The sequence below is a fragment of the Humulus lupulus genome, chromosome 9, assembly GCF_963169125.1.
Source record: "Humulus lupulus chromosome 9, drHumLupu1.1, whole genome shotgun sequence".
NCBI classification, from domain to species: domain Eukaryota; kingdom Viridiplantae; phylum Streptophyta; class Magnoliopsida; order Rosales; family Cannabaceae; genus Humulus; species Humulus lupulus.
In genome coordinates, this window is record NC_084801.1 from 2,072,218 (window position 1) to 2,094,977 (window position 22,760).

The window sequence follows — 22,760 nt, forward strand, 5'->3', positions numbered from 1 at the left end:
TGTGACTCTATCATTTCAATTTTTTTTTTTATACGAAGGTGCACATATCGTAGTTATAGTAAGCATCCCACTAATTTTTAGAAAATTTTGAATAATTTATAATACCAAAATGGATTTTAAAATAATTTTTTTCACGTGCGTATAAAACAGACTTAAAAACAATTTATTTTCGTGTTTTGGGTATATGAAAAGATTAAAATTAATTTTTTTATATAACGGTATATAATATAGTTATTTAGAATCCCCACAAATTTTTTGAAAAAGAATTTACAATGGTGAAAATAATAAATAAGTTGTTTTGAATCTTGTTTTTTTACGCGCGCGAAACAAGTTATTTTGAAACTTATTTTCAATATTGTAAATTATTCAGAATTTTTTAAAAACTGATGAAAAATTTCAAATAAATATAATATACACCATCATATAAAAAAAATTAGAATCAAACGTAAAAATGCTCCTACCAGAAGAAGTAAAAAGCATGCCCGCACTATAATCGTCCGGTGCCAAGAGACAGTTTCTATGTCGATCGTTTGAGTGTTTCAGCCATTGGATTGATTTTATCTTATATCTAATGGTTCACTTTTACAAAAATACTAAATGATAATAAAAGAAGTACGGGTAAATTAGAGGTTATATGCTTTTTAGTATGCCTTATTTAAAAAAGTATGCTAACATCACTTAAAGTTGGAAAAATATATGCTCCAAACACATTATTGGACAAAATTACCCATCTTGGTTTAGTGTAAATGTGATGAATCTAGGATAATGAGCATGTTTAGAATAGGGGTTTATTTAAGGTACCATATCTTGGTTTATTTTCGTCCCATACCATTCATCCCTTAGATTGAAGTTGAACGTACCTTTTTTTTTTTTTTTTAAGTAAACTCAAAAATTTAATTCAAATGAGAAAAATAGACTAAGTCAATACATATGCTTTGAAAATCCAATACAACGAATTAATAAGCTAAAGGACAAGAAATAACGATAACAATGGCTAATAAGTTCAACATAACATGACATACACGCCAAGTCATTATCATCAACAAAATAATATACTATCCAAGATGATTGGTAACGAAAAAACACCTTGAATATTTTCTACCGATTGAAAATTGAAAATGTTATCATAGCTTCAATTATGAAATTTCCCCATGAAAATATGATCACGAAAGTGTAAAGTTGAACCAGTCTAAGATAATTAAAAAATGGTTTATACATTTTTGGAACCTGTATTTTTTTCCATTATCTGTTTGGACTCTGTGTTTTGATAAATTACTTTTTGGACCCTATGTTTTGTAAAATGGTTAAAATAGAACCTTAAACCCAATTTTAGTCAATGTATTTTCAACTAAAATTACAAATAATTTACCAAACTAACAATTCATAACAAAAATAAAATCATTCTGCTTAAAAACTATGTTGTTATATTCAATTTTTTCTTCATCAAAATTGAGTTTAAGGTTCTATTTTAACCATTTTACAAAACATAGGGTCCAAAAAGTAATTTGTCAAAACACAAGGTCCAAAATTGTATAAACTCATATTATAATCACAGAGTTATATATTTTTTAGAAGAAAAGAGAAATTATGGCAGATTTATTAATTTAGATAAATTGGTATCTAAATTAATAAATAAGTTTAAATCAATGTTCAAATTATAAATAATTAATTTGATAAAGGATTTAAATAATTATTTAATTAATTAAATCAATAGAAAATAATACATGTCTTGATTTTAAGTCTAATGGGCTTATAATCAAATGAGAAATTTCACGGGCCTAAATCTCATGATAATCTCAACCTAGGGCTTTAAAATGACTATTATTTTATTGATTTTTTAATTAAATTAAACGACATAATTGAGTCTATAAAATGAGTTCTTAGAGAGAAGTCAAAACATAAGTTTTGAAAAGTTTAATCACTGGTTTTCTGATAGTTTTAGATTCTCTCTAAACACAAGTCATTTTCTAAGCCTCTTTGATTATTTTCTCTTCTTCTTCTCTGTATCTATCTCATGTGTTGAGAATTTCTGACACTAGTCTAGGTGATTCTAAGGATACATTAGAAGGCTGTGAAGAAAATAGAAGATCGCTTCAGTTTCTTGATAATACTCTGTGACAGAAAGGATACAAGAGTTATAGAAACTGAAGGAATAACTCTTTCATTCCGCTGCGTATACTGTAAGTATTCTTATTTTTGTTTCTCTTTGAATTCAATTTTAGAAACATGTTCTAAGTTATCTCATATTAATTTGTTTAATATTAGATCTACATGAAAATAAATAAAGATCCTGTATACGTTTTCCTAACAGTGGGGACCTCCCACATTTGCTTCAGGAAGAGATACCTCAGCCCGGCCAATAGACGATAGGAGTTCGGGGGAAGTTGAAATGGTGCCAACCTCACATTATTGAGGAAGTCTGCGAAGTACTGGTCGAGGGGGAGAAATGCCCCGACCTTTAAGTGTTCATCACTCCAGGTCGCAAAATCGTCCTGGAGTGGTGCACAGCTCCGCTCCCCCTCGTAGGGAGGTCGGGCGATGAGATCCCCGTCTCAGCCTCGATGTTATGGGACACTAGGATCTTGTTGACCCTTCCTTGGGTCGTTATCTTAGAGACAATCCTTTCGGCCTCGAAAAAGGCATCAGGAGCGACCGCGACCTCCTTCTCCACCACGGGGCCGAACTCAGGAAGGGGGAATCAGGGATGACCTCCTTTCCCTTGCGAGATTGTTGGGACGATGAGCCAGCTATGTTCTTCTTGGATGCACCTTTCTTGGGTGCCATCAGCTCGCCTATCGAATAAGAACGCCGGAGTTTTTAGTGGGCGACATAGAATTTATTGAACAAGAGAAATAACAAAGGCCAAGGGTCCTAACACGCGAGCTGATGCAATATCAGCCCGTGTGATGCCACGCATTGCCTAAGCTACGCGCCTAGATTTTCCAACAGACCCCTGATATTTAGGGATCCGTGTGTCAGAAGAGTCAGGCCATTACTTGCCTTGGGGAAAGGGTTTTAAAGAAAAACCGCCTAAGAAATGTGACCCCTAAGTTACCCGGTTTTATACCCTAAAAACCTCTCGTCTTCCATATCCCGAATGTGTATTTCCTAAACTTACCCAGAAATCACCCAGAAATTACCTAGTTATGAACATCAAAATCCTAGACATGTTTTAGGATCTACTTAATATGCCTAAAATCGTAACCTATGCACCAAAGTTATTTAGGAACAACCTACTGTTGGTGACTATAAAGTGCAGATTCACATGACAAAGAAAAAGGAAGAAAATTGAAACACGCGAAAAATAGTTTCATACAAGTCTCGGAAAAACAGAAAACTTACAATATGTTCTTCAAATGAAAGTTGCAAGCAAAGTGGAAGAAGGGCTCCTGGGGAAATCCTTGATGACTGGGTTTCCGAGGGTTTTTTAAGACGAGATTATGGGGATTTATGGGATTTTAATCATAGGAGGAAGAAGAGTTTTTGAAGCTCGGAAAAGAGAAAATGAAGAAAATTTTCGAATGAAAGGTGATGAGTACTGAAAATTACCAGCCCTATTTATATGTAAAAGGCATAAGGAAACGAGGACCGTCCGATCAAGCTAATGCGAGATACGAGGGTCATGATTCGAAAGATGAAACAACAGCAAAAAGGTGGTCAGGCCATTTAACACAATCCTCGAAACCCGAATAGACGCCAATCACGGCGTTCCAAGTGTCTAGTACTCAAATGATGGGCAAGGCCTGGATAATCGCAATGGAAGTTTAAAAGTCCCTACCGTGAGCGTCAGGAGTGGCATCATAGAACATGAGCAGGGACTTGGGGGGAAAATGTACGCCCTGAAAATCAGCAAGTATCTTTTTAGGCAGCACAGGTACAGCTGGCTAGCAAAAGGATATAATCGATGTTCCACGTGTTAATTTTTCATCCAGGGGAATTTAGCACGATTCCCTAGATAAATAGCTCGAGCTGATGAGTTCAAAGCAACATACTGCTTGGAACCATTTGTCACTACAAGAATAAAGCCTATTAGCGGCGTTATTATTAGCGGCGGACTAAGTCCGCCTGTAATATTCAGTTTATCAGAGGCGGACTTGGGGGTCCGCCGTTAATAATAAGGGAGTATTTAAAAAAATATTAAAAAATTTATTAGCGGCGGACTGTACCACTAGTAGCGGCGGACCTCCACCGCTAATATTCCAAAATAAATGCCCGGGAACAGTTTTTGAAAATTTATTAGCGGCGGATAATCACCTATATTAGAGGCGGACTATCCGCCGCTAATAGTATCAGCGGCGAGTAATCACCTTTTATTAGAGGTGGGCCCCGCCGCTAATAATATTAATGGCGGCGGGAGACGATAATAGCGACGGGTCCCGCCGCTAATGCTCAACAATAATAGGCATTTGCACAGCCCTTTCTTCTCCGAAGGAAAACTTCTCTTCTCCGACGAGAAATTTTGCACAGGTTTGTTTTGGGTCTATTATATATATATTAATTCTCTTTATTTCTTTTCTTTTTTCGTTTGGTTTTGATAAACAAACTCCATTTCTTGTTTTCTTTTTTGATAAACAACTCTATTGTTTGTTCTTTTCTTTTTTGGGTTTAGCAGTCGGTGAGCATTCCGTGAGGCATCTTCCATGAGCATTCATGTGGCTCTTCCTGAGGTAAGCAAGTCATTTAGTTTTAAATACAATGGTTTTTCTCTATTATTGATATGCAAAATGTTAGTTGTAGAATGTTCACTTTAGACACTTAAATTTTGAAACTGGTATATGTTTTTTGCACTTTTACTAATAGTGTTTTCAGAGAATAATAATTTATTTTTAATTATTTTTTACTAATTTAATTAATTAAATAATAAAAAATAACAAAAGGGTATCTGTGTGTGTGTTGTTTAAGGTCGGGGGATTGAGATTGTGGGTGGACCGGGGGCATGGGTTTGGGGTTGGACACTTAAATTTTGAAACTGGTATATTTGTTTCTTCTATTTCAGACTTTAAGTGTATTAGATTATTATCTGTAAATTTTGTGTATAAGGTTTTAAATATTGTATTGTGGAAATATTAATTATATTTCATAAAAGTATAAAAAATTAAGAATAAATATAGAAATTGATAATTATATTTCATAAAAGTATAAAAAATTAAGAATAAATAATTATATATATAATAAATTATTTGTTGATTAATTTTTAATAATTTAATGAATTAAATAATAAAAGTTTGATATAATATTATCTAAATAAATAATTTAATTTAATTTGTTTATTGAATAATATTGTTAAATATAAATTACATGAATATAGAAATTGATAATAATATTTAATAAAAGTATAAAAAAATTAAGAATAAATAATTATATAAATAATAATTTAATTTTTGATTAATTTTTCATAATTTAATTTATTAAATTATAAAAGTTTGATATATTATTATTTAATTAAATAATTTAATTTAATTTGTTTATTGAATAATATTGTTTAATATAAATTACATTAATATAAAAATTGATAATTATATTTAATAAAATTATAAAAAATTATGAATAAATAATAATTTATTTTTAATTATTTTTTATTAATTTAATTTGTTTATTGAATAACATTATCCAATATTAAATAGTTATAAATTACATGAATATAGAAATTGATAATTATATTTAATAAAAGTATAAAAATTTATGAATAAATAATTATATAAATAATAACTTATTTTTTGATTAATTTTTAATAATTTTATGAATTAAATAATAAAAGTTTGATATAATATTATCTAAATAAATAATTTAATTTAATTTGTTTATTGAATAATATTGTTAAATATAAATTACACGAATATAGAAATTGATAATAATATTTAATAAAAGTAGAAAAAATTAAGAATAAATAATTATTGAAATAATAATTTAATTTTGATTAATGTTTAATAATTTAATGAATTAAATAATAAAAGTTTGATATAATATTATCTAAATAAATAATTTAATTTAATTTGTTTAATTTAATTTCTATTCATGTCAAGTTTTTATTTCATATATTTGTTGGTAGCTTTCATTTATATCAACAATAATAAATTTCTTTATAACTTTTTTATGTAACTTATCCATATCATATTTTATACTTTCATAAACTTAATTCCTAGAATTTAGTTACTCAATGTAATTGATTTTATTTCTTAATTTAAATCAAACAAGTGCATGCATTTTAAGCACTTGCAAAAGTTAGATTAATAAATTGACTAAAATAAATATACTTGTGTATGTCATTGTTGTAAGTGGTATAGAAACACTTGTTTTATGCTAGCTACTTTTGTGTTCTCTACTTTAATCATCTTCAATGGTGTATTTTATACTTATTTGCAATGTAATGCCTAACCAACATATTGCATTTTTTTTATACTTAGTTTTATATTATTTTGGTTTGAATTTTTTTCGTGTATCTTTTGGTATTAATTTTTTTTTTATCAGGACAGCGACACACCCACGACCCCGACACACACACGACCTTGGCACACCCTCAACAGGTGTGGATATATTTTTTGTAATTAATATCTTTTGTATTTTTTGAATAATTTATTTTGTATTTGTTTAGTGTATAATATTTGAGTTTTGAGTCCTTTAGTTAGTATCATTGGTATGTAAATCTTGACATCTATTGTTAAGATATATGTGTTTGTTCTTACTTTATTTTTTAATCTTGGTATGTAAATAATTATAGGACTGTTTTGGTTAAAAACAAAATTTAAGTGATAATTTAAATTAATTTATAAAATATAATAATAAATGATTTATTATTAAGTAAAATATAGTGTTTTTGTTAATATTGAATAAAGAAGATTTAAACTTGATCAATCCGATTATTAGCACCTATATTTTCTTTATCACAATTTTCTTAATTATATAATATTAATTAAACTAAGTGCTAGAAAAATATACAAATTCAATTAAAATTAATTTAAAATTTAAAATATTTTTTTAATGTTTGAATCATTTTAAATTTTAGTAATAAATTTTGAATTATTTTTTATTTTAAAAAAATTTGTAATTATTTTTTAAATTAAAATTGAAACAAACTAATTATATCACGTCTGTGTTACTCTATTGCCATTATTAGCGGCCACACCAAATTTTTTGAACTACTTATTAATTTTTGTCAAAAAAAAAATGTATTTAGTCAAATAAGTGAAAGCTTTTACACTACTAACTAATTTTCACCGCAACTTGATATTTTTAATAGGGAAACTAATTTTGTTTAGATTGTGAAATTTTTTGAAACAAATTTAAGATAGTTTATTTAATAAAAAAAGTGAGTATAGAAAAAAAAAACAACAATAAGTGCATATTATCATGTTATTTTGTTCTTTTTTCTCCTTTTTGCTTGAACATATATTATTATTATTATTATTATTATTATTATTATTATTATAATTTGTAAAAATAGAACAAAAAAATTAATTAGTAGTTAATTTATTTTCTTAGTCTCGGTATGTTTGTGATTGATGGTTGTTGACTACAACCATCAATTACATGGATATCGGCACATAAATGATAAGTTAAAAATATTATTAATAAAATTTATCTAATTATTTAAAAATATAAATTAGTCTTAAAGTCAAATAATAATTAATTTATAAAATTATTATTATTATTATTATTACAAATTAAAAAATTATGAATAAATAATAATTTATAAATTACATGAATATAGAAATTGATAATTATATTTAATAAAAGTTTAAAAAATTAAGAATAAATAATAGTTTATTTTTTAATTATTTTATAATAATGTAATTAATTAAATAATAAAAGTTAGATATAATATTTAATAAATTTTAATAAATAATAAATTAGTTTAGGAAAAAAAAATTAATTTGTTTATAAATAACATTATCAAATAAAACATCATAAAATAGCATAAGATATTATAATATTGCATAAGATTTCAAAAATGATAACAAATCTCCTTTGTTATCCATTTCTATTCACATTACTAAAACTCACACTCTTATAACACTTTAGATGGCGATTGACAAGACTTGGACAACATTGAGAAATCGTGGTTGTCAAGAATATTGGAATGGTCTGCAAGCTTTTTTGAGGATGGCGTCGGAACATAAAGATTCTGATGGAAGAATTAGGTGCCCGTGTGTAAGATGCAATAATAATAGATTTGAATCTTTGGATGTAGTTCGTGCACATGTATTCGATAGGGGTTTTCATCAAGCTTATGATAAGTGGATTTTTCATGGTGAGGTGGAAGAAATTGTTGCTGATGAGGTGGTTGATGAGAATGAAGACGATGAGATGATTCAAGTTGTGGAAGACTTCCTTTTACCGACAACTGAGGAAGTAGAAAGGGATCCCGGTGGAAGTCAGTATTATGACGAGTTATTTGAGGAGATTGAAGCGGAGTTGTATCCTGGCTGTGATTGGATTTCATCCCTGAACTTTTTAGCAAAGTTATTGCATCTAAAAGTTAGAGGGAAGATGCCTAACAACATATTTGATGAATTGCTGAAGTTGTTAAAGCTTGCATTTCCTAAGGAGAACAAAATCCCCGGATCGTACTACGAGGCGAAAAAGAGATTGAAAAAATTAGGGTTGGGATACGAGTCCATTCATGTGTGTCAGTATGATTGCTGCTTATTTTACAATGAGCATGCATCTAAAGAGACATGTCCAGTATGCGGAAGTAGTAGATGGATTACTTCTGAAATGACGAAAGGAAAAAAAGTGCCACACAAGGTGATGCGTTACTTTCCGTTGACCCCTCGGTTGAAAAGATTATACAGTTCAAGGATTACAGCAAAACACATGATATGGCATCACGCCGGGAAATCAAAAGATGAAGGGGTGATGCGACACCCGGTGGACGGCTCTGCGTGGAAGGACTTTGATGCCAAGCATCCTGATTTTTCAAGGGATCCCAGAAATGTTCGTCTGGGCTTAGCTGCTGATGGATTTAATCCATTTGGCAACATGAATCTTGCATACAGCATGTGGCCTGTGGTGTTGGCAAACTATAATCTGCCACCTTGGTTGTGCATGAAAGACAATTATTTCATGTTGACCCTCCTTATTCCTGGGCCAAAATCACCCGGTAAGGACATGGATGTATTTCTGAGACCATTGGTGGATGAGTTGAAGGATCTGTGGGTTAACGGAGTTGATACAAGAGATAGTACGACCAACAGGATGTTCAAGATGCGGGCAGCCCTTTTGTGGACAGTGAACGATTTTCCAGCTCGTAGTAGTTTGTCTGGATGGAGTGGTCAGGGATACAAAGCTTGTCCTACGTGTAATGAGGACACAACTTCCACCCGAGTGATCGGTAAGACTTCTTACGTTGGTCACAGAAGATTCTTGCCAAGTACTCATCGAATGAGAAGAGACAAAGAGTTCAATGGAGAAGTTGAGAGAAGACGTCCTCCAAGATGGTTTACTTGTGAGGATATACTAGAACAAGTTAATGCTCTTGCAGCGCAAGTTCCAGGAAAACATGTACAGTTTGGGGGTGTGAAACGTAAAAGAGGAGTAGATGAAGGTAATTGGAGGAAAAAAAGTATTTTTTACGAGCTTGAGTATTGGTGTACAAACAAATTAAAACACAATATAGATGTCATGCATGTTGAGAAGAATGTGTGTGATAGTCTCCTTGGCACCATCTTAGACAGTGATAAATCTAAGGACACCACTAATGCCAGACATGATTTGAAAAAGATGGGTGTGAGAGAATCATTGTGGATTTATGAAGATGAGAATGGGAAGCTGATGAAGTCGCACGCTCCTTGTGTGTTAACTCCGGCACAGAGGCAACAGTTTTGTCAATTTATAAAAGGAGTTAGATTTCCAGATGGTTTTTGTTCAAATTTGAAGAAGAAAGTGTCCGAGAATGATACAAATATTCTTGGGTTGAAGTCGCACGATTGTCATGTGATAATGCAACGATTACTTTCTCTCGGTGTTCGTAAGTTTCTTCCAAAATCTATATCGACCACTATTGCAGAATTGTGCAATTTCTTCAGGCAAATATGTTCGAGGACTTTAAATGTTAAAGATATGGAGGAAGCACAAAATGATCTTATTCAGATATTGTGCAAGATGGAGTTCATTTTTCCTCCAGCTTTTTTTGACATAATGATTCATTTGGTATTGCATTTTCCAGAAGAAGCAATATTGGGTGGTCCGGTATTTATGAGGTGGATGTATCCTTTTGAAAGATACATGAAAAAATTAAAGAATTATGTGGGAAATAAAGCTTGCCCTGAAGGGTCGATCGCCGAAGGCTATGTTGCAGACGAGGCTTTGACCTTTTGTTCAATGTATTTCAAAGGCATTGAAACAAGATTTAACCGTCTTGATCGAAATGAAGATGCAACTTATATCCCACGAAATCTTGCAGTTTTCCAATCTCAATGTCGTCCACTCACAAAGGGAACTTTGAAGACTCTCGATCATAAGACTCGTGAAATAGCTGAGTGGTTCATACTTGAGAATTCTCTTGAAATTGAGCCTTATTTAGAGTAAGTTTATTCTCTTATAAATTAGAACATGTGTGGTTATTATCATTTTTTTTGTTATCAAGAATCGTAACACTATTCTAATTAACAGCGAACACCTACAAGAGATTAAACAAAAATACCCAGATGGTGATCATGATCGTTTGCATAGGAAAAATTTCCGTTCGTGGTTTCATAAAAAGGTAGCTTTGAACTTTGAACTTTGAACAGTGATTTTATTAATGATATATTTTGTGAATCTAATATCATTCTAAGTATTTAGATATATGACCTGCACAAGTGTTGCGATATTTATAGCTATGCAAGTGCACACAGTCGCAAACTTGTAATAAAATGGTAAAACCAAGTATCGTCCTCAAGGACTGATTTATCAATTACCAATCAATTAATCCCTTAATTCTATTTGATTAAGCAATTATCAGAGATTTTAAACTAAGAAAAATACTAACAAAGCGCAGTGAAGAATTAAACAAATTAACAAAGAAAACACGATTAGGACAATTATGATTCTCTATTTTTCCACCATGTTATTTCCTAATGCAAACATCTATATCCCCTTCTCCCTATTAAAAAATAAGTTGCAACAACAATTCATAATCTGGTCAAGACTTATGAAATTCAATCTAAATGACAACTTCCTATATTTCTATGGTAAATTGAATCATGTAGAGGGCATTAGCCACGCAACTCAGAAAATAAACAAATAATCTAGATACTTTCGTTCTAAATTAAATTTGCATCCAAACAATCAAAGCATATCAAATTTCACTTTTCAGATTTCAATTTGATTCATAAAATAGCAATTAGAGGTGATCAATTAATAATCGCACAATTAACATAGATTGCAAGGAATTGAAAGAGATGAAGAAGAATATCAATTTTGCATTAAACCATAACAAGGGTTTCCAAAAGATTCACATAAAAGCCCTAAAAGAAAATTTAGCCTATGATATTCATTCTAGCCATATAATGGTTCAATTACAAACATGAAAATTAACAAAAAAAGATGAAAAACTTAGGGACGAATCCTCCAATATGGTGTTCTTACTCCAGCCGTCGTCGTCTTCAGCCCTCTTTCAGTCGCACCTATGTTTCTCCAAAAATCCCTACCAAATCCCCCAAGTGAATGGACCAAATTGCCCATCAAAAAATGATCAAATCTGTGAAAATCGCGTCTCTAGCGCTGTAGCGCTACTTCTGGAGCGCTATAGCGCTATTAACAGTGGAAAAATACCTCAAAATCTGGTGCACTAGCGCTGTAGCGCTCTTATTATGGCGCTGTAGCGCTAAAGTCAGAATCGACAAAACTCGGTTCGAACAGCCTGCAGCGTCAACTCATCGTATTTTGATCATAACTCCTTCGATATAACTCAGAATTGAATGATTCAAAAAGATATAGAAAGCTAAGAGAAATATCTACAACTTATATTTCTAGAAGTGTTTCCAGAAAGTGAATAAATCATGGTAAAAATGCGTCTTGAAGTCTCAGACTTGCGTTATAGAGCATAAACGACGTGTGTTGAGCATCTTCAATGTAGTATTTTCCACACATAATGTCTTGAAACTCCACAATCAACACGAAATCCATATTATTTATCATATTTAACATGTTTCTTCTCATTTCACTCCATATTATGCAATTGACCATTAAAACCTGAAACAAGAAGAAAACAAGCATAAATCTGCACTAAACAATCCTAAATAACTAAAAACACAACCTAAAACGATCTCTAAAACATACCTAAAATGACCCTAACAAATTCCCCCAAACTTAACCTTTACTCGCCCTCGAGTAAATAATCTAACTAGACTCAGACCTAACAAACCAAGTTGACATAACTAACCAATTCAAACACTCAAGACTGTTATGCATATATAATTCTCAGGAAAAACAATCATGCATTTTAAACTTTAATCTAGATTTTCAGTCTTAACAACTTCACAATTCACTGCAATTTCTCAACATCAAAGATCATTTACTCATAACTTGCAAATAAAATAATTTAACTACTTTATGCACATCAAATTCTCACCAACTAACCACAAACTCAAGTATTCCATATGCCTGCATCACTTACTATTCTCCATTAATATAAACAAATGCACAAATAAGAATCAATAGGACTTTATAAGGGTTGAAATAGAAGGCTTAGGTATAGGTGGACAAAGAGACAGGTTTTAGGCTTAATCATACCACAAGCATTCCATTAAACAAGCTTTCCCAAAAAATTCACACCACTCATCCCTTGTTACCCCTTTTTCTGTGCATGATTGAGAATGTTTATATTTTTTTCAATAAACTCCCCCAAACTTTGATTTTTCAATAAATAATTGTTTGGGAGCATAATCATTTTTCACTTTCTTTTCCTTTTCTTTCTTTAATTGCTTTCTTTCTCAATCAAAAGTAATTTCCTGAATAACACATAATACCAACATCCCCTTACACATTCACTCCCCTCATATAATGATTTTCATGCTCATGGTATGGGTCAAAAAGAGTAAATGGTATTTCATTTTACAGTTAGGCTCAAAAGAGTGTGTTAATCAAGAAAATGGTTATAAGGCTCGAAAGGGTTGACTAAGGATAAACTTTAATAAGGTTAGCTTGAAAGGCACAACCAGTCCAAAAATTGCCTATATCATTTTCCTAAATGTGCACGGTTTCAAATTTCATCTCAAATAGTAAGCAAGCAGGTTCTAGAATTTATACTTATATATATTAAGATAATTAAAACACAAGACATAAAAATGGTTCCCATATATCATGCAAAAACAGGGTTGGCCGAGGAACCAATACAAAATGTGATATTTTTATAAAAATATATATATATATATATATATGGAGGCCTTTGGTATATTAAAATTTGGGACTCTCTTAATTAGAAGTTCCATCCATGCTGATAATGCGTGCCATATACAAAGCTTGTAAACTCCTACTACCTTTTATTAACTTGTTCATGGTTTCATATATTATAATCATCATGACTGAAAATTATTAGATATTTCTGATTTGGGATCATTTTCTCTTGATATATATATATATATGTTATATTATGCAGTAAGTTTACAGGACAGGATCTTGATGGTGAGCTTCCTCACCTTAAGGCAGTGTATGTAATCTTTTGATATATATCCCATTCTAGTTATGTGTATACTAATAATATATAGCAGTAATGTTTCTTCTCCCTTGTAGTAATCTAGACCGGAACATCCTCAGTGTTGCAGGATCATTACTGTGAACAATTTATCAGGACGAATCCCTGTCGATTTAGGAAGAATATATGCTTTTTCAGGGCCTTTGAGAGCAACTCTTTTTCTGGAACTATTCCTTCTGAGGTTGGGAAATTGGTGAACTTGGTTTATTTGTGAGTACACCTAATCTTTTTCAAAGTAACCACATTTGATTAGCTACATAAAGTTAAATAATGATATTAATTTAGTTTCTTAACTGAAATGGTGTGCTGCAGGAATCTTAATTCAAACAATCTCACTGGAGAGTTCCCTCTTGATCTCACCAATCTCACCAAGTTAACTGAACTGTAAGTGTCAATGTAGACTATATGTCCATACCTGAAAATAAAATGAACCAATATTTTTGGGATGAGCAATCGTCTTTTTTATGTCACATTTTTCGCATTTCAGTAGGATCAGTAGTAACTACTTCACAGGAAGGATGCCTGAGTTTGGCAATTGTAAACAATTTCAGATATTGTAAGAACTGCTGATCTCTTATGCTATTGTGTTGCACAATAATGAATAGGTATTTAACAAGTAACTTATTCAGTGGACCTATTCCAGAATGGATCAAACTCAGAGATGGTCACTAGTAAGTTACCCATCTCAGAAATTGTATGCATTACAGCTGGCATAACAATGTGAAAACATGTTTAGATTCATGCTTTTATAATTTAGAGATTTAAGGAAAAATACAATGTTCTATGGTTAACAGTACTTGATACACATTATGGCCCCCCTTTGGATTATATTCAATCAATAGTTAGAGGAAGAAATCCTAGTTGCATAGATAAGATACAATGATTGGTTAATTCTGTTATGTTTCACAATTGTTAAACATTCTCTCTTTTACTTCCCTGTCAACTATTTCTTCTCTTGGCTTTACAATAATTAGCTAATGATGAAGTTTCTTACTACATATGCAGCCAAATAGATCTTTCTTACAATAACTTTTCCGAGACATCTGAACCATCTACTTGTCGAGAAACTTTGTAAGAATCTCTCTCTTTTTCTTTCTTTTTTTCTTTTATTCCTATATTCATTGCATGATCATAATCATGTCAAACTAAATACACTTGTGTTTTTCATCAGCAATCTCTTCCGGAGCTCATCTGGACAGAAAAACAACTCGTAAGTTGCAAAAAACTAATGCAACAAAAAGTTCATTATTTTACATGATTTAAAGTTCATTAAAGTCCATTAGTTTCAGTTAGTTACTTGTATTGGTTACCATTTTGTATGAGACCATTTCAAACTCAGTTTCTTAACTTGTTTTTTTTCTACTGCATTTTGGTAATGATGTAAAATCTTATTTATATGCTTGTTGAAGGCTATTTTCTTACAACAAAAGGGAGATATAATGGAGCTGGTGGATCTAAAGTTGGGGTCGAAATTCAAAAAAGAAGAGGCAAAAAGAATGATCAAGGTAGCTCTATTGTGCACAAATCCATCACCTTCACTTCGCCCCACCATGTCAACTGTAGTGACCATGCTTGAAGGCCGAACTACTATCCCTGAACTAGTCATGGATTCAAGTATTCTTGATGATCCATTCAGGTTCACCGGGTTGCGAGACAAGCTTGATCAGATTTCACAACAGAGCTCAAGTGAAACAATATCATGGATGGGTTCTTCCTCTAAATAAACTTTTTTTTTTATCTTTAGTGAGAGTTACATTTGTTTTCATTTTAGCTATGTCTATATATTTAGGTGCGTTAATTGTATTCTAGAATTTATTAGGAAACAAGAAAAGAAAGCTATTCTTATATGATTTTATTTATCATATCCATGCGTTTTTTCTATATAAAAAAATGGTTAGAAATAAATCATGTACAGCTTTGCTAGTTATTAGCCAGAGTACTCTTATATATCAGTTAGAAGTTAGTTGTGTTCTTGGTTATAAGTCTGTTATCTTAGTTACAGTTAGTTACTTGTATTGGTTACCATTTTGTATGAGACCATGATATTGGTGGTAATGATTTAAAACTAACATCAAACTGAGAATCAATTTCATGTGATTTATAACATGCAAATAATTTATTTTTTTCACACAATTTGGCCAAAATTATTCCAATTGTTTCTATGAGAAAACTACTCCTAAATGTGGGGAAGTTAATTTCAATTTTTTTTAAAAAAAAAAAATCATTTTCATATTTAAATTAATTTCATATTAATTGAAAAGAATATCACAATTTTAAGATATGTTTTTTTGTTTAATATTTTAGGGAAAGTCTACGATAGGGTAGTACTTTTTTGCGGTTTTTTTTTTCTTTCAAAATATACTTTTTTTTGTGTGTTTTTTTTACTTTTTTTTTTGTTCATCATTTTTTTTAAAAATACTACCTTAAGTTTTCAAAAATAAGTTTTTTTTTTAAGTTTTATATTTACAAAAATACGGTGTCAATGAAATAACTAAAAAACAACAATTGGACAACAACTAGAAGTCAACCCATTGGATACTGACATATTTTTATAAAAAAAAATCAAAATATATCTGAAAAAACTAAACAACAATTAGACATCATCACAACAATATAACAACTATATATAAACTTAAAAAAACTAAAAACCAATGTGAAAACAATTATACATAAATCTAAAAACTACTAAAAAACAACTCAACATATATTAAATATAAACTAAAATTATAAGTATTCTTAAAAAGCTTAAATTCCCTAAATTAATAACAAATATACTAAAAACTAAAAAAAAGGCTTAATAATATGTATATATAAGCTTAGACCATTATAAATATACTAAAAACTAAAATATACGAAAAACTAAAATCACATCAGCACGTGATCTATATAAATATAAATAAATAAACGTTATTAATAAATATATGTAAATGTACCTATTTTTGACTAAATAAAACCAACATATATTAGAAATATGATACTCAGCCAGATGTTGGACATATCACCACTCTAAGTGTCATTGTTATGAAATGGTGGACCCACAATAGAGATGAAGTGATATGTTTGGCCTCCATACGACGTGGCTTCATGTAATTGGCATGTGAGCTAAGCCATTTTCCAAGTCTTGGTCTTCACTTCATCGGTGCTCGCGTACCTGAAACACACCAACAACCATTTTTGCTTTCTTCGAGCTTTTTCCAACTAAACCCTTTCTCATGGTAATCAGATGGTAGTGAAGTCGTTTATGCAACTCCCAGGCACGATTCTGTCAGCGTTTGACCCCTCGCAGGCGCGACTCCACCAGCACTCGAGCCGACCAGCCCTCTTCACAAGCTCATACCCCTCGCCTCTCCCGACAAATTGCTTCTTCTCTGGTCGAGGGAAGAAGTCGTATAACTGAAAAAAAAAAAAGTTTGAAAAGTAAAAAAGAAAAAAACTCTGTGTAAAAATAAAAATGTAAAATTTTCTCAACTTTTAGTGATATATATAAATTTCTCTACTTTTTCCCCTACCGGTACAACACACACCTTAAATGGGTATGTAGGGGTGTTCTTATTCCAATTTTTTTTTCATGAAGATGTTCATTATAATTATAACATACCTCCTACAAATTTTATAAAAATTCTGAATAATTTATAGTACCGAAATTATTCCACGCGTGCTTATTTTTCTTATACGAGTGGAAAAGTAATTGTTTGAACTCTGTTTTCGGAATTGTAAATTATTCAGAATTTCTTGAAAATTTGCAGAAGAGGCACGTTATAACTATAATGAATATCGTCATGAATTTTTTTTTTTTTGGATAAAAACACCTCTACGTACCCATTTAAGGGGTGTGCACCCTACCGCAGCCTTTCCCAATATTTTATATAATGAAATTTTTAGATTTAATATTAATTTTCTTAACAACAAATTTATAATTTTAATAATATGTAAAATTATTACGAATTAAAGTATAGATCATAAGCTATTGGAACAATTGATTTTGTGATAGTTAATCATTCAATACATAAAGTACTGTTTCACTCAAGCAAGTACCTAACACAAACACAAACTGATTCTTTGCTTATTATAAACTAGAGAGCAACACAAGCAGGTTTACATAAAAATGGAGCTAAGAATATCAACCCTAGAGCAGTCGCATAATCCTTTGGTTTCTTGCTTCAACTTCTTATATTAAACATTATCACAAACCAGTTTGGATTTTTCTCCATTACAACTTTCCCGATGAACAATCCTATCAAGAATCCACATCCATATCCTATGGCCACAACTTTCCAACCAAATTGAAGAGGAGAGCTTGAATTTTCTTCAGGCGATGGAAGTGGTGGTTCCAATGGCTTGGAGTTTTCACACAAGTCTGGCAGTGGAATACCACATAATCCCAAGTTTCCCTCGTAGGAACTTCTCTCAAATTTATCTAATTGGTTCTGTTGTGGTATGGTCCCAGAGAGATGGTTGTATGAAACATTAAAGTATTGAAGGAAATATAGTTGGGCCAATTCAATAGGGATCTCCCCTGAAAGCTCATTTTGGGAAAGATCTAAGGACTCGAGCTCTGCTAGATTTCCCAGTGATGATGGTATGTCACCACTGAGACGATTGCAAGATAAATCAAGAGAATAAAGCCTCTTCAAGTTTCCAACCACTTGAGAAATTTCTCCATCAAACTTATTGTTTGAGAGGATTATGATAACAATAATGTTTTGGATCTTGCTATAGAACATATGTTTGCCTTTGATTGCTATTGTAGCTTGGAAGTAAAAACCCCATGAATAGCCATCGTTGGTTATGTTTTTTTTTAATGTTGAAGTCATATAACCAAAGTCTTCAATGTCTGTAGTTGTCATGGCCTTCCAATTCTGGATGTATTTCAATGGTAGTTTTCCACTAAAGTTGTTGTAAGATATATCAATTATAGGTAGTTTTGGAAAATAAAGGTTTTCTAAGATATATCAATTAGCTCGCAGCACAAGAATTTCCAACTCTGGAAGAGTGCCCAACCAATAGGGAAAAACATCATTGAGCTTATTGCTTTCCACATTGAGGTATCCAAGCATTTTACAATTTGAAAGCGATTTTGATAGATTCCCTTCGAATCGATTATAACCTAAATCAATCAATTCCAATTGGTTTCCCTTCATAAAGTTGGGAATGTTGCCAGAAAAATAGTTGCCGCGAAGATGTAACCTCAACATTGACTTACTGAAGTTACCCAAACAACGAGGAAGCTTACCAACCAACTTATTATGGGAAATGTCAAGGAATTCAAGAGAACTAAAGTTGCATATTCTATGTGAAAGCTCCCCTATCAAAGAGTTTTTATATAAGGATAATGAGTTTAATGTTTCTTTGCTTATACTGAACAACCACTCTGGTATGGGACCACCAATATGGTTTTTACTAAGAAATAATGCCTCCATTCTTTTTTGATGCCTAAGAAAGCCAGGAATTTTTTTTAAATTACAGTTTGACAATCCTAGTACTTTGAATTGTGGAAAAGTTTCATTTATACCAGGATTGACCACAATCACTGAGAGGTTGTAGTTCTCTTGCAGATCTAGGAAAGATAGGTTTTTTAGGCCAACAAATATGTCAAAATCAACACTGTCTCTCAAATCATTATTATGTAGGTTAAGGGTTTCCAAATTTATGAGTTTCGAGAATGACAAAGGAATTGGACCACTAAAATGATTTGAGAACAAACTTAACATGGTGAGTTGAGTTAGGTTTCCTAAGGAAGAAGGGATTTCTCCAACAAAGTTATTTTCAGAAAGGTCTAGAGAAGTGAGTTGGTTCAGCTTACCTATGAGAGATGGAATTACTCCTGAAAAGTTGCAGTTATGCGCGTCCAACTCTCTCAAAGAAGCCAATTTTTCAAAAGGAATTTCCCCATAGAAGCTAGTGCCTGACAACAACAATGACTTGAGAGAATTGTTCTGGTTAAGTACTGGAGGCAATCTTCCACTGAGATCTTTGTTAAACCGCACAGTGAGTAATTGTAAGTTGGGCAGCTGAAATATAATGATAGGAAATTCACCTTTAAGTTTGCAATCCCTCAATCCTAGGTGTGTCAAGGAAGAGAAATTTGCCAACGATTTAGGCACTGTGGAAGATATGTCAACTTGGCTGAGACAAAGCACCTCAAGGAATGTGAAGTTCGAAATCAAGCTCTCCAAATCAGGCTTCTTGAGTTGCAATGGATTGTTGCACAAATAAAGATTGGACAATTTGGACAGTTGTGAAAGTTGTGAGGGAATTTGGCCGATGAATTTAGATGATGCTAGGTTGAGATAGGTGAGCATAGAAAGTCGGCCGATGGCAGTGGGTATTCGAGAGTAATTGAAATGGTTGTTCGAAAGATTAAGTCTCTGGAGGTGAAGCAGGTCGAAGAGGGTGCTGTTTGAGTCAATAGAGCCATAGAGAAAGCTGTTGCCGAGGTCAAGGCCTATCACATGGCCAGTCATCTCATCACACTCAACACCACTCCACATGCAACAATTTCTACTTGTTTCTCCTTTGTGTGTCCATGAGGTAACCTGTGAATAAAACTGATCAGAATATTGAGAAGCTGACTTTGTAATAATAAAGCTTTCCTTAAACTGCAACAACGAAGACCTTTCGTCCTCATGAAAAAATGGCTGGGAGAAAGAGAAACATAATAATAAATTCATAAATATGTTACAAACAAAGCAAAACATTGATGATGATGATGATCCCATGATCATATAAGTAATATAAGTATATCTATAGTGAAGAACTCATACTTTGTGGTCTTCTATTTATAGACAAAAAACCATTAGTCTCAATTCAGCTACATTGCATAGACTCCATTTTGTTTTATTTTTTTTTTCTAAAATATGGTGTGGACGGTTTTTCAATTACCAGCACAGTAGGGCCCTCAAAGACTTTAGAATTAATCCCCATAACATCAGCAAAAATTCACTTAAGTCTCCTCAATCAGCTGATTATCAGGGCCTTCAAATTTGTTTATTTTGATTTATTCTTACAATTCTTTATGATGAGAAAAAATGTCTATGTTCAGGTCAAGACAAGTCAAGTCATCTAATTGTAATTAATTACATGATACATATGATCTGAATTTATCCATAATCCATTCTTGTTTTAAGTATACAATAATCCTTTCATTTCATATCATATAATGAGGTGTCAAAATGCTTATTATTATTATTATTATTATTATTATTATTATTATTATTATTATTATTATTATTATTATTAAATACACTACAAAAATTTATTTATTTATTATTTTACATTTAATTTTTAAAATACAGAATTAATACATTTTTTCTATATTTTTTTTTATATCGTTTATAGAGAGAATTATATTGCCAAGTGCATGTAATAATTGAACGAGGACACTATTCAATGTGATTAAGATATTATGGTATTTTCCAATTTCAATATGTCAAGGGTACTCAAATGGAGACAATATTGTTGTCGTTGACAGATGATCATTTTATGTTAAGTTTACATATACAACTAAATTTTATGTAATAGTTAACATTTAATGTTAAAGTTTCCAAACCGATTAACATTTTTATGATTAATATTTAATAATATTTCAATAGAAGAAGAAAGATAAGATAAGATGAAGGAGAGAAGAAACCAATAACATGAAAGAAAAAAAAAAGAATAATGAGGTGATTTAGTAGTAGAAGAAAGCGAAAGCAATATATATGGAGAAGAGAGTGAGAGAAAGAGAAGTGATGAGATAGATTACAAGAAAAAATATTTACAATAATTATGAAAATATACTACGAAGAACAATTTATAACACTTTACCAAATGCTAACATAACACATGTTATTTTGAGCTTTATAACTATTTTTCGATGTTATTGATAGTATAATTAACTATTAAGCTTATAAATATGATGTGAAGAGTAAAAAGTTATGCGTTTTTCATGGTATTTTTTTTAAGTGTTATAAAAATGTTATCATGGATTTCTTTTATAACATTTTATGTTTGTTATATTATGTTAACTATAATTATTATTGGTTCTACTCATAACTCACTAAAAAACACTTTATAAAATGTTATTATAGATGAATCCATAACAATGTAGTGTAATAAACAAGATTCATAAAACATTGAAATCCTATTAGGTAATCCAATTCAATACATGAAATATTTGATAGCACATAATTGAGTTTTAGTCTCATATGTTTCACACAAAAAGAAAGAAAAAAGCAAAAAAAAAATATATATATATATAACATTAAGTACATGATTCACATTGCGATCTGTCATCTAATATTGTTGGACATGCCTTCTTAGTCAAAAGCATTTTCCTGAGGAATAACACAGATAAAATTCAAATTAAACAATAGCATTAATCACGTTAAATAATAATAGTGGGGTAGACTTTGAAATTTGTTGATCATATATATATATATATTCAATGTGATTAATTGTGATATTATGATATTTTCCAATTTGAATATGTCAAGGGTAATGAAATGGAGACATTGTTGTCGTTGATAGATGATCATTTTATGTTAAAGTTCACATTTCCTACTAGATTTTATGTAATAGTTAACATTTAATGTTAATTAAAGTTTCCTAACCGATTAACATTTTATAAATAATTTTTAATAATATTTCAACAAAAGAAAAAAGATAAGATAATAAGAAGAAGAAGGAGAGCAAAAGAGAAATTAATAACATGAAAGAAAAAAAAATAATGAAGTGATTTAGTAGTAGAAAAAAGTGAAGTGAATATGGAGAACAGAGTGAGAGAGCAAGAGAAGTGATGAGAATCATGAAGCAAAATCATATTAGATTGAGACTATATTTGGTTGAAAGGAAAGAAAAATAATTAGAGAAAGCAAGTATAGAAATAAGAAAATATATATATATATATTTTATGTTGTTTGTTGAGGAGGAAGGATAAAAAAAAAAATATATCTATGAAAGTAAAAATTATAATTTAAAAGTTTTCTATGAATGATGATTTTAAATTATAATAAATATCATGTTGTTATCTTTTCTGTTAATAACAAGCTGGTTCTTTCTTAAAATCAACCCAACCATTTAATATTTTTCAATCTCTTTCAAGTCA

At 31.0% G+C, this 22,760-nt stretch overlaps 3 protein-coding genes across 3 annotated transcripts in view; 1 reads left to right on the forward strand and 2 right to left on the reverse strand.

Moving 5' to 3' along the window:
• The window catches only part of LOC133801496 (probable LRR receptor-like serine/threonine-protein kinase At1g53430), a 28,710-nt gene extending 13,053 nt beyond the window's left edge, over positions 1-15,657 (forward strand). The window contains exon 10 of the mRNA XM_062239717.1: positions 15,085-15,657. Within this exon, the coding sequence (XP_062095701.1) occupies positions 15,085-15,399 (315 nt within the window). The 3' untranslated portion in view covers positions 15,400-15,657. The remainder of the gene's footprint in view (positions 1-15,084) is intronic.
• A 2,037-nt stretch (positions 15,658-17,694) lies between these two features.
• Positions 17,695-18,522, reverse strand: LOC133802027 (putative receptor like protein 25). The gene is made up of 2 exons (XM_062240258.1): positions 17,867-18,522; positions 17,695-17,710 (listed from the first exon to the last, which is right to left on the reverse strand). Exons 1-2 carry the CDS (start codon positions 18,520-18,522, stop codon positions 17,695-17,697), a joined length of 672 nt encoding a protein of 223 aa, XP_062096242.1.
• Positions 18,523-18,627: 105 nt separating this feature from the next.
• On the reverse strand, positions 18,628-20,166 carry LOC133802028 (receptor-like protein Cf-9 homolog). The gene has a single exon (XM_062240259.1). The coding sequence runs from the start codon at positions 20,164-20,166 to the stop codon at positions 18,628-18,630; it is 1,539 nt and encodes a 512-aa protein (XP_062096243.1).
• Positions 20,167-22,760: the final 2,594 nt, after the last annotated feature.

Coding starts and splice junctions, on each gene's coding strand:
- LOC133802027 (XM_062240258.1), bottom strand. CDS start 18,522: ATGACAACTACAGACATTGAAGACTTTGGTTATATGACTTCAACATTA.
- LOC133802028 (XM_062240259.1), bottom strand. CDS start 20,166: ATGTGGAGTGGTGTTGAGTGTGATGAGATGACTGGCCATGTGATAGGC.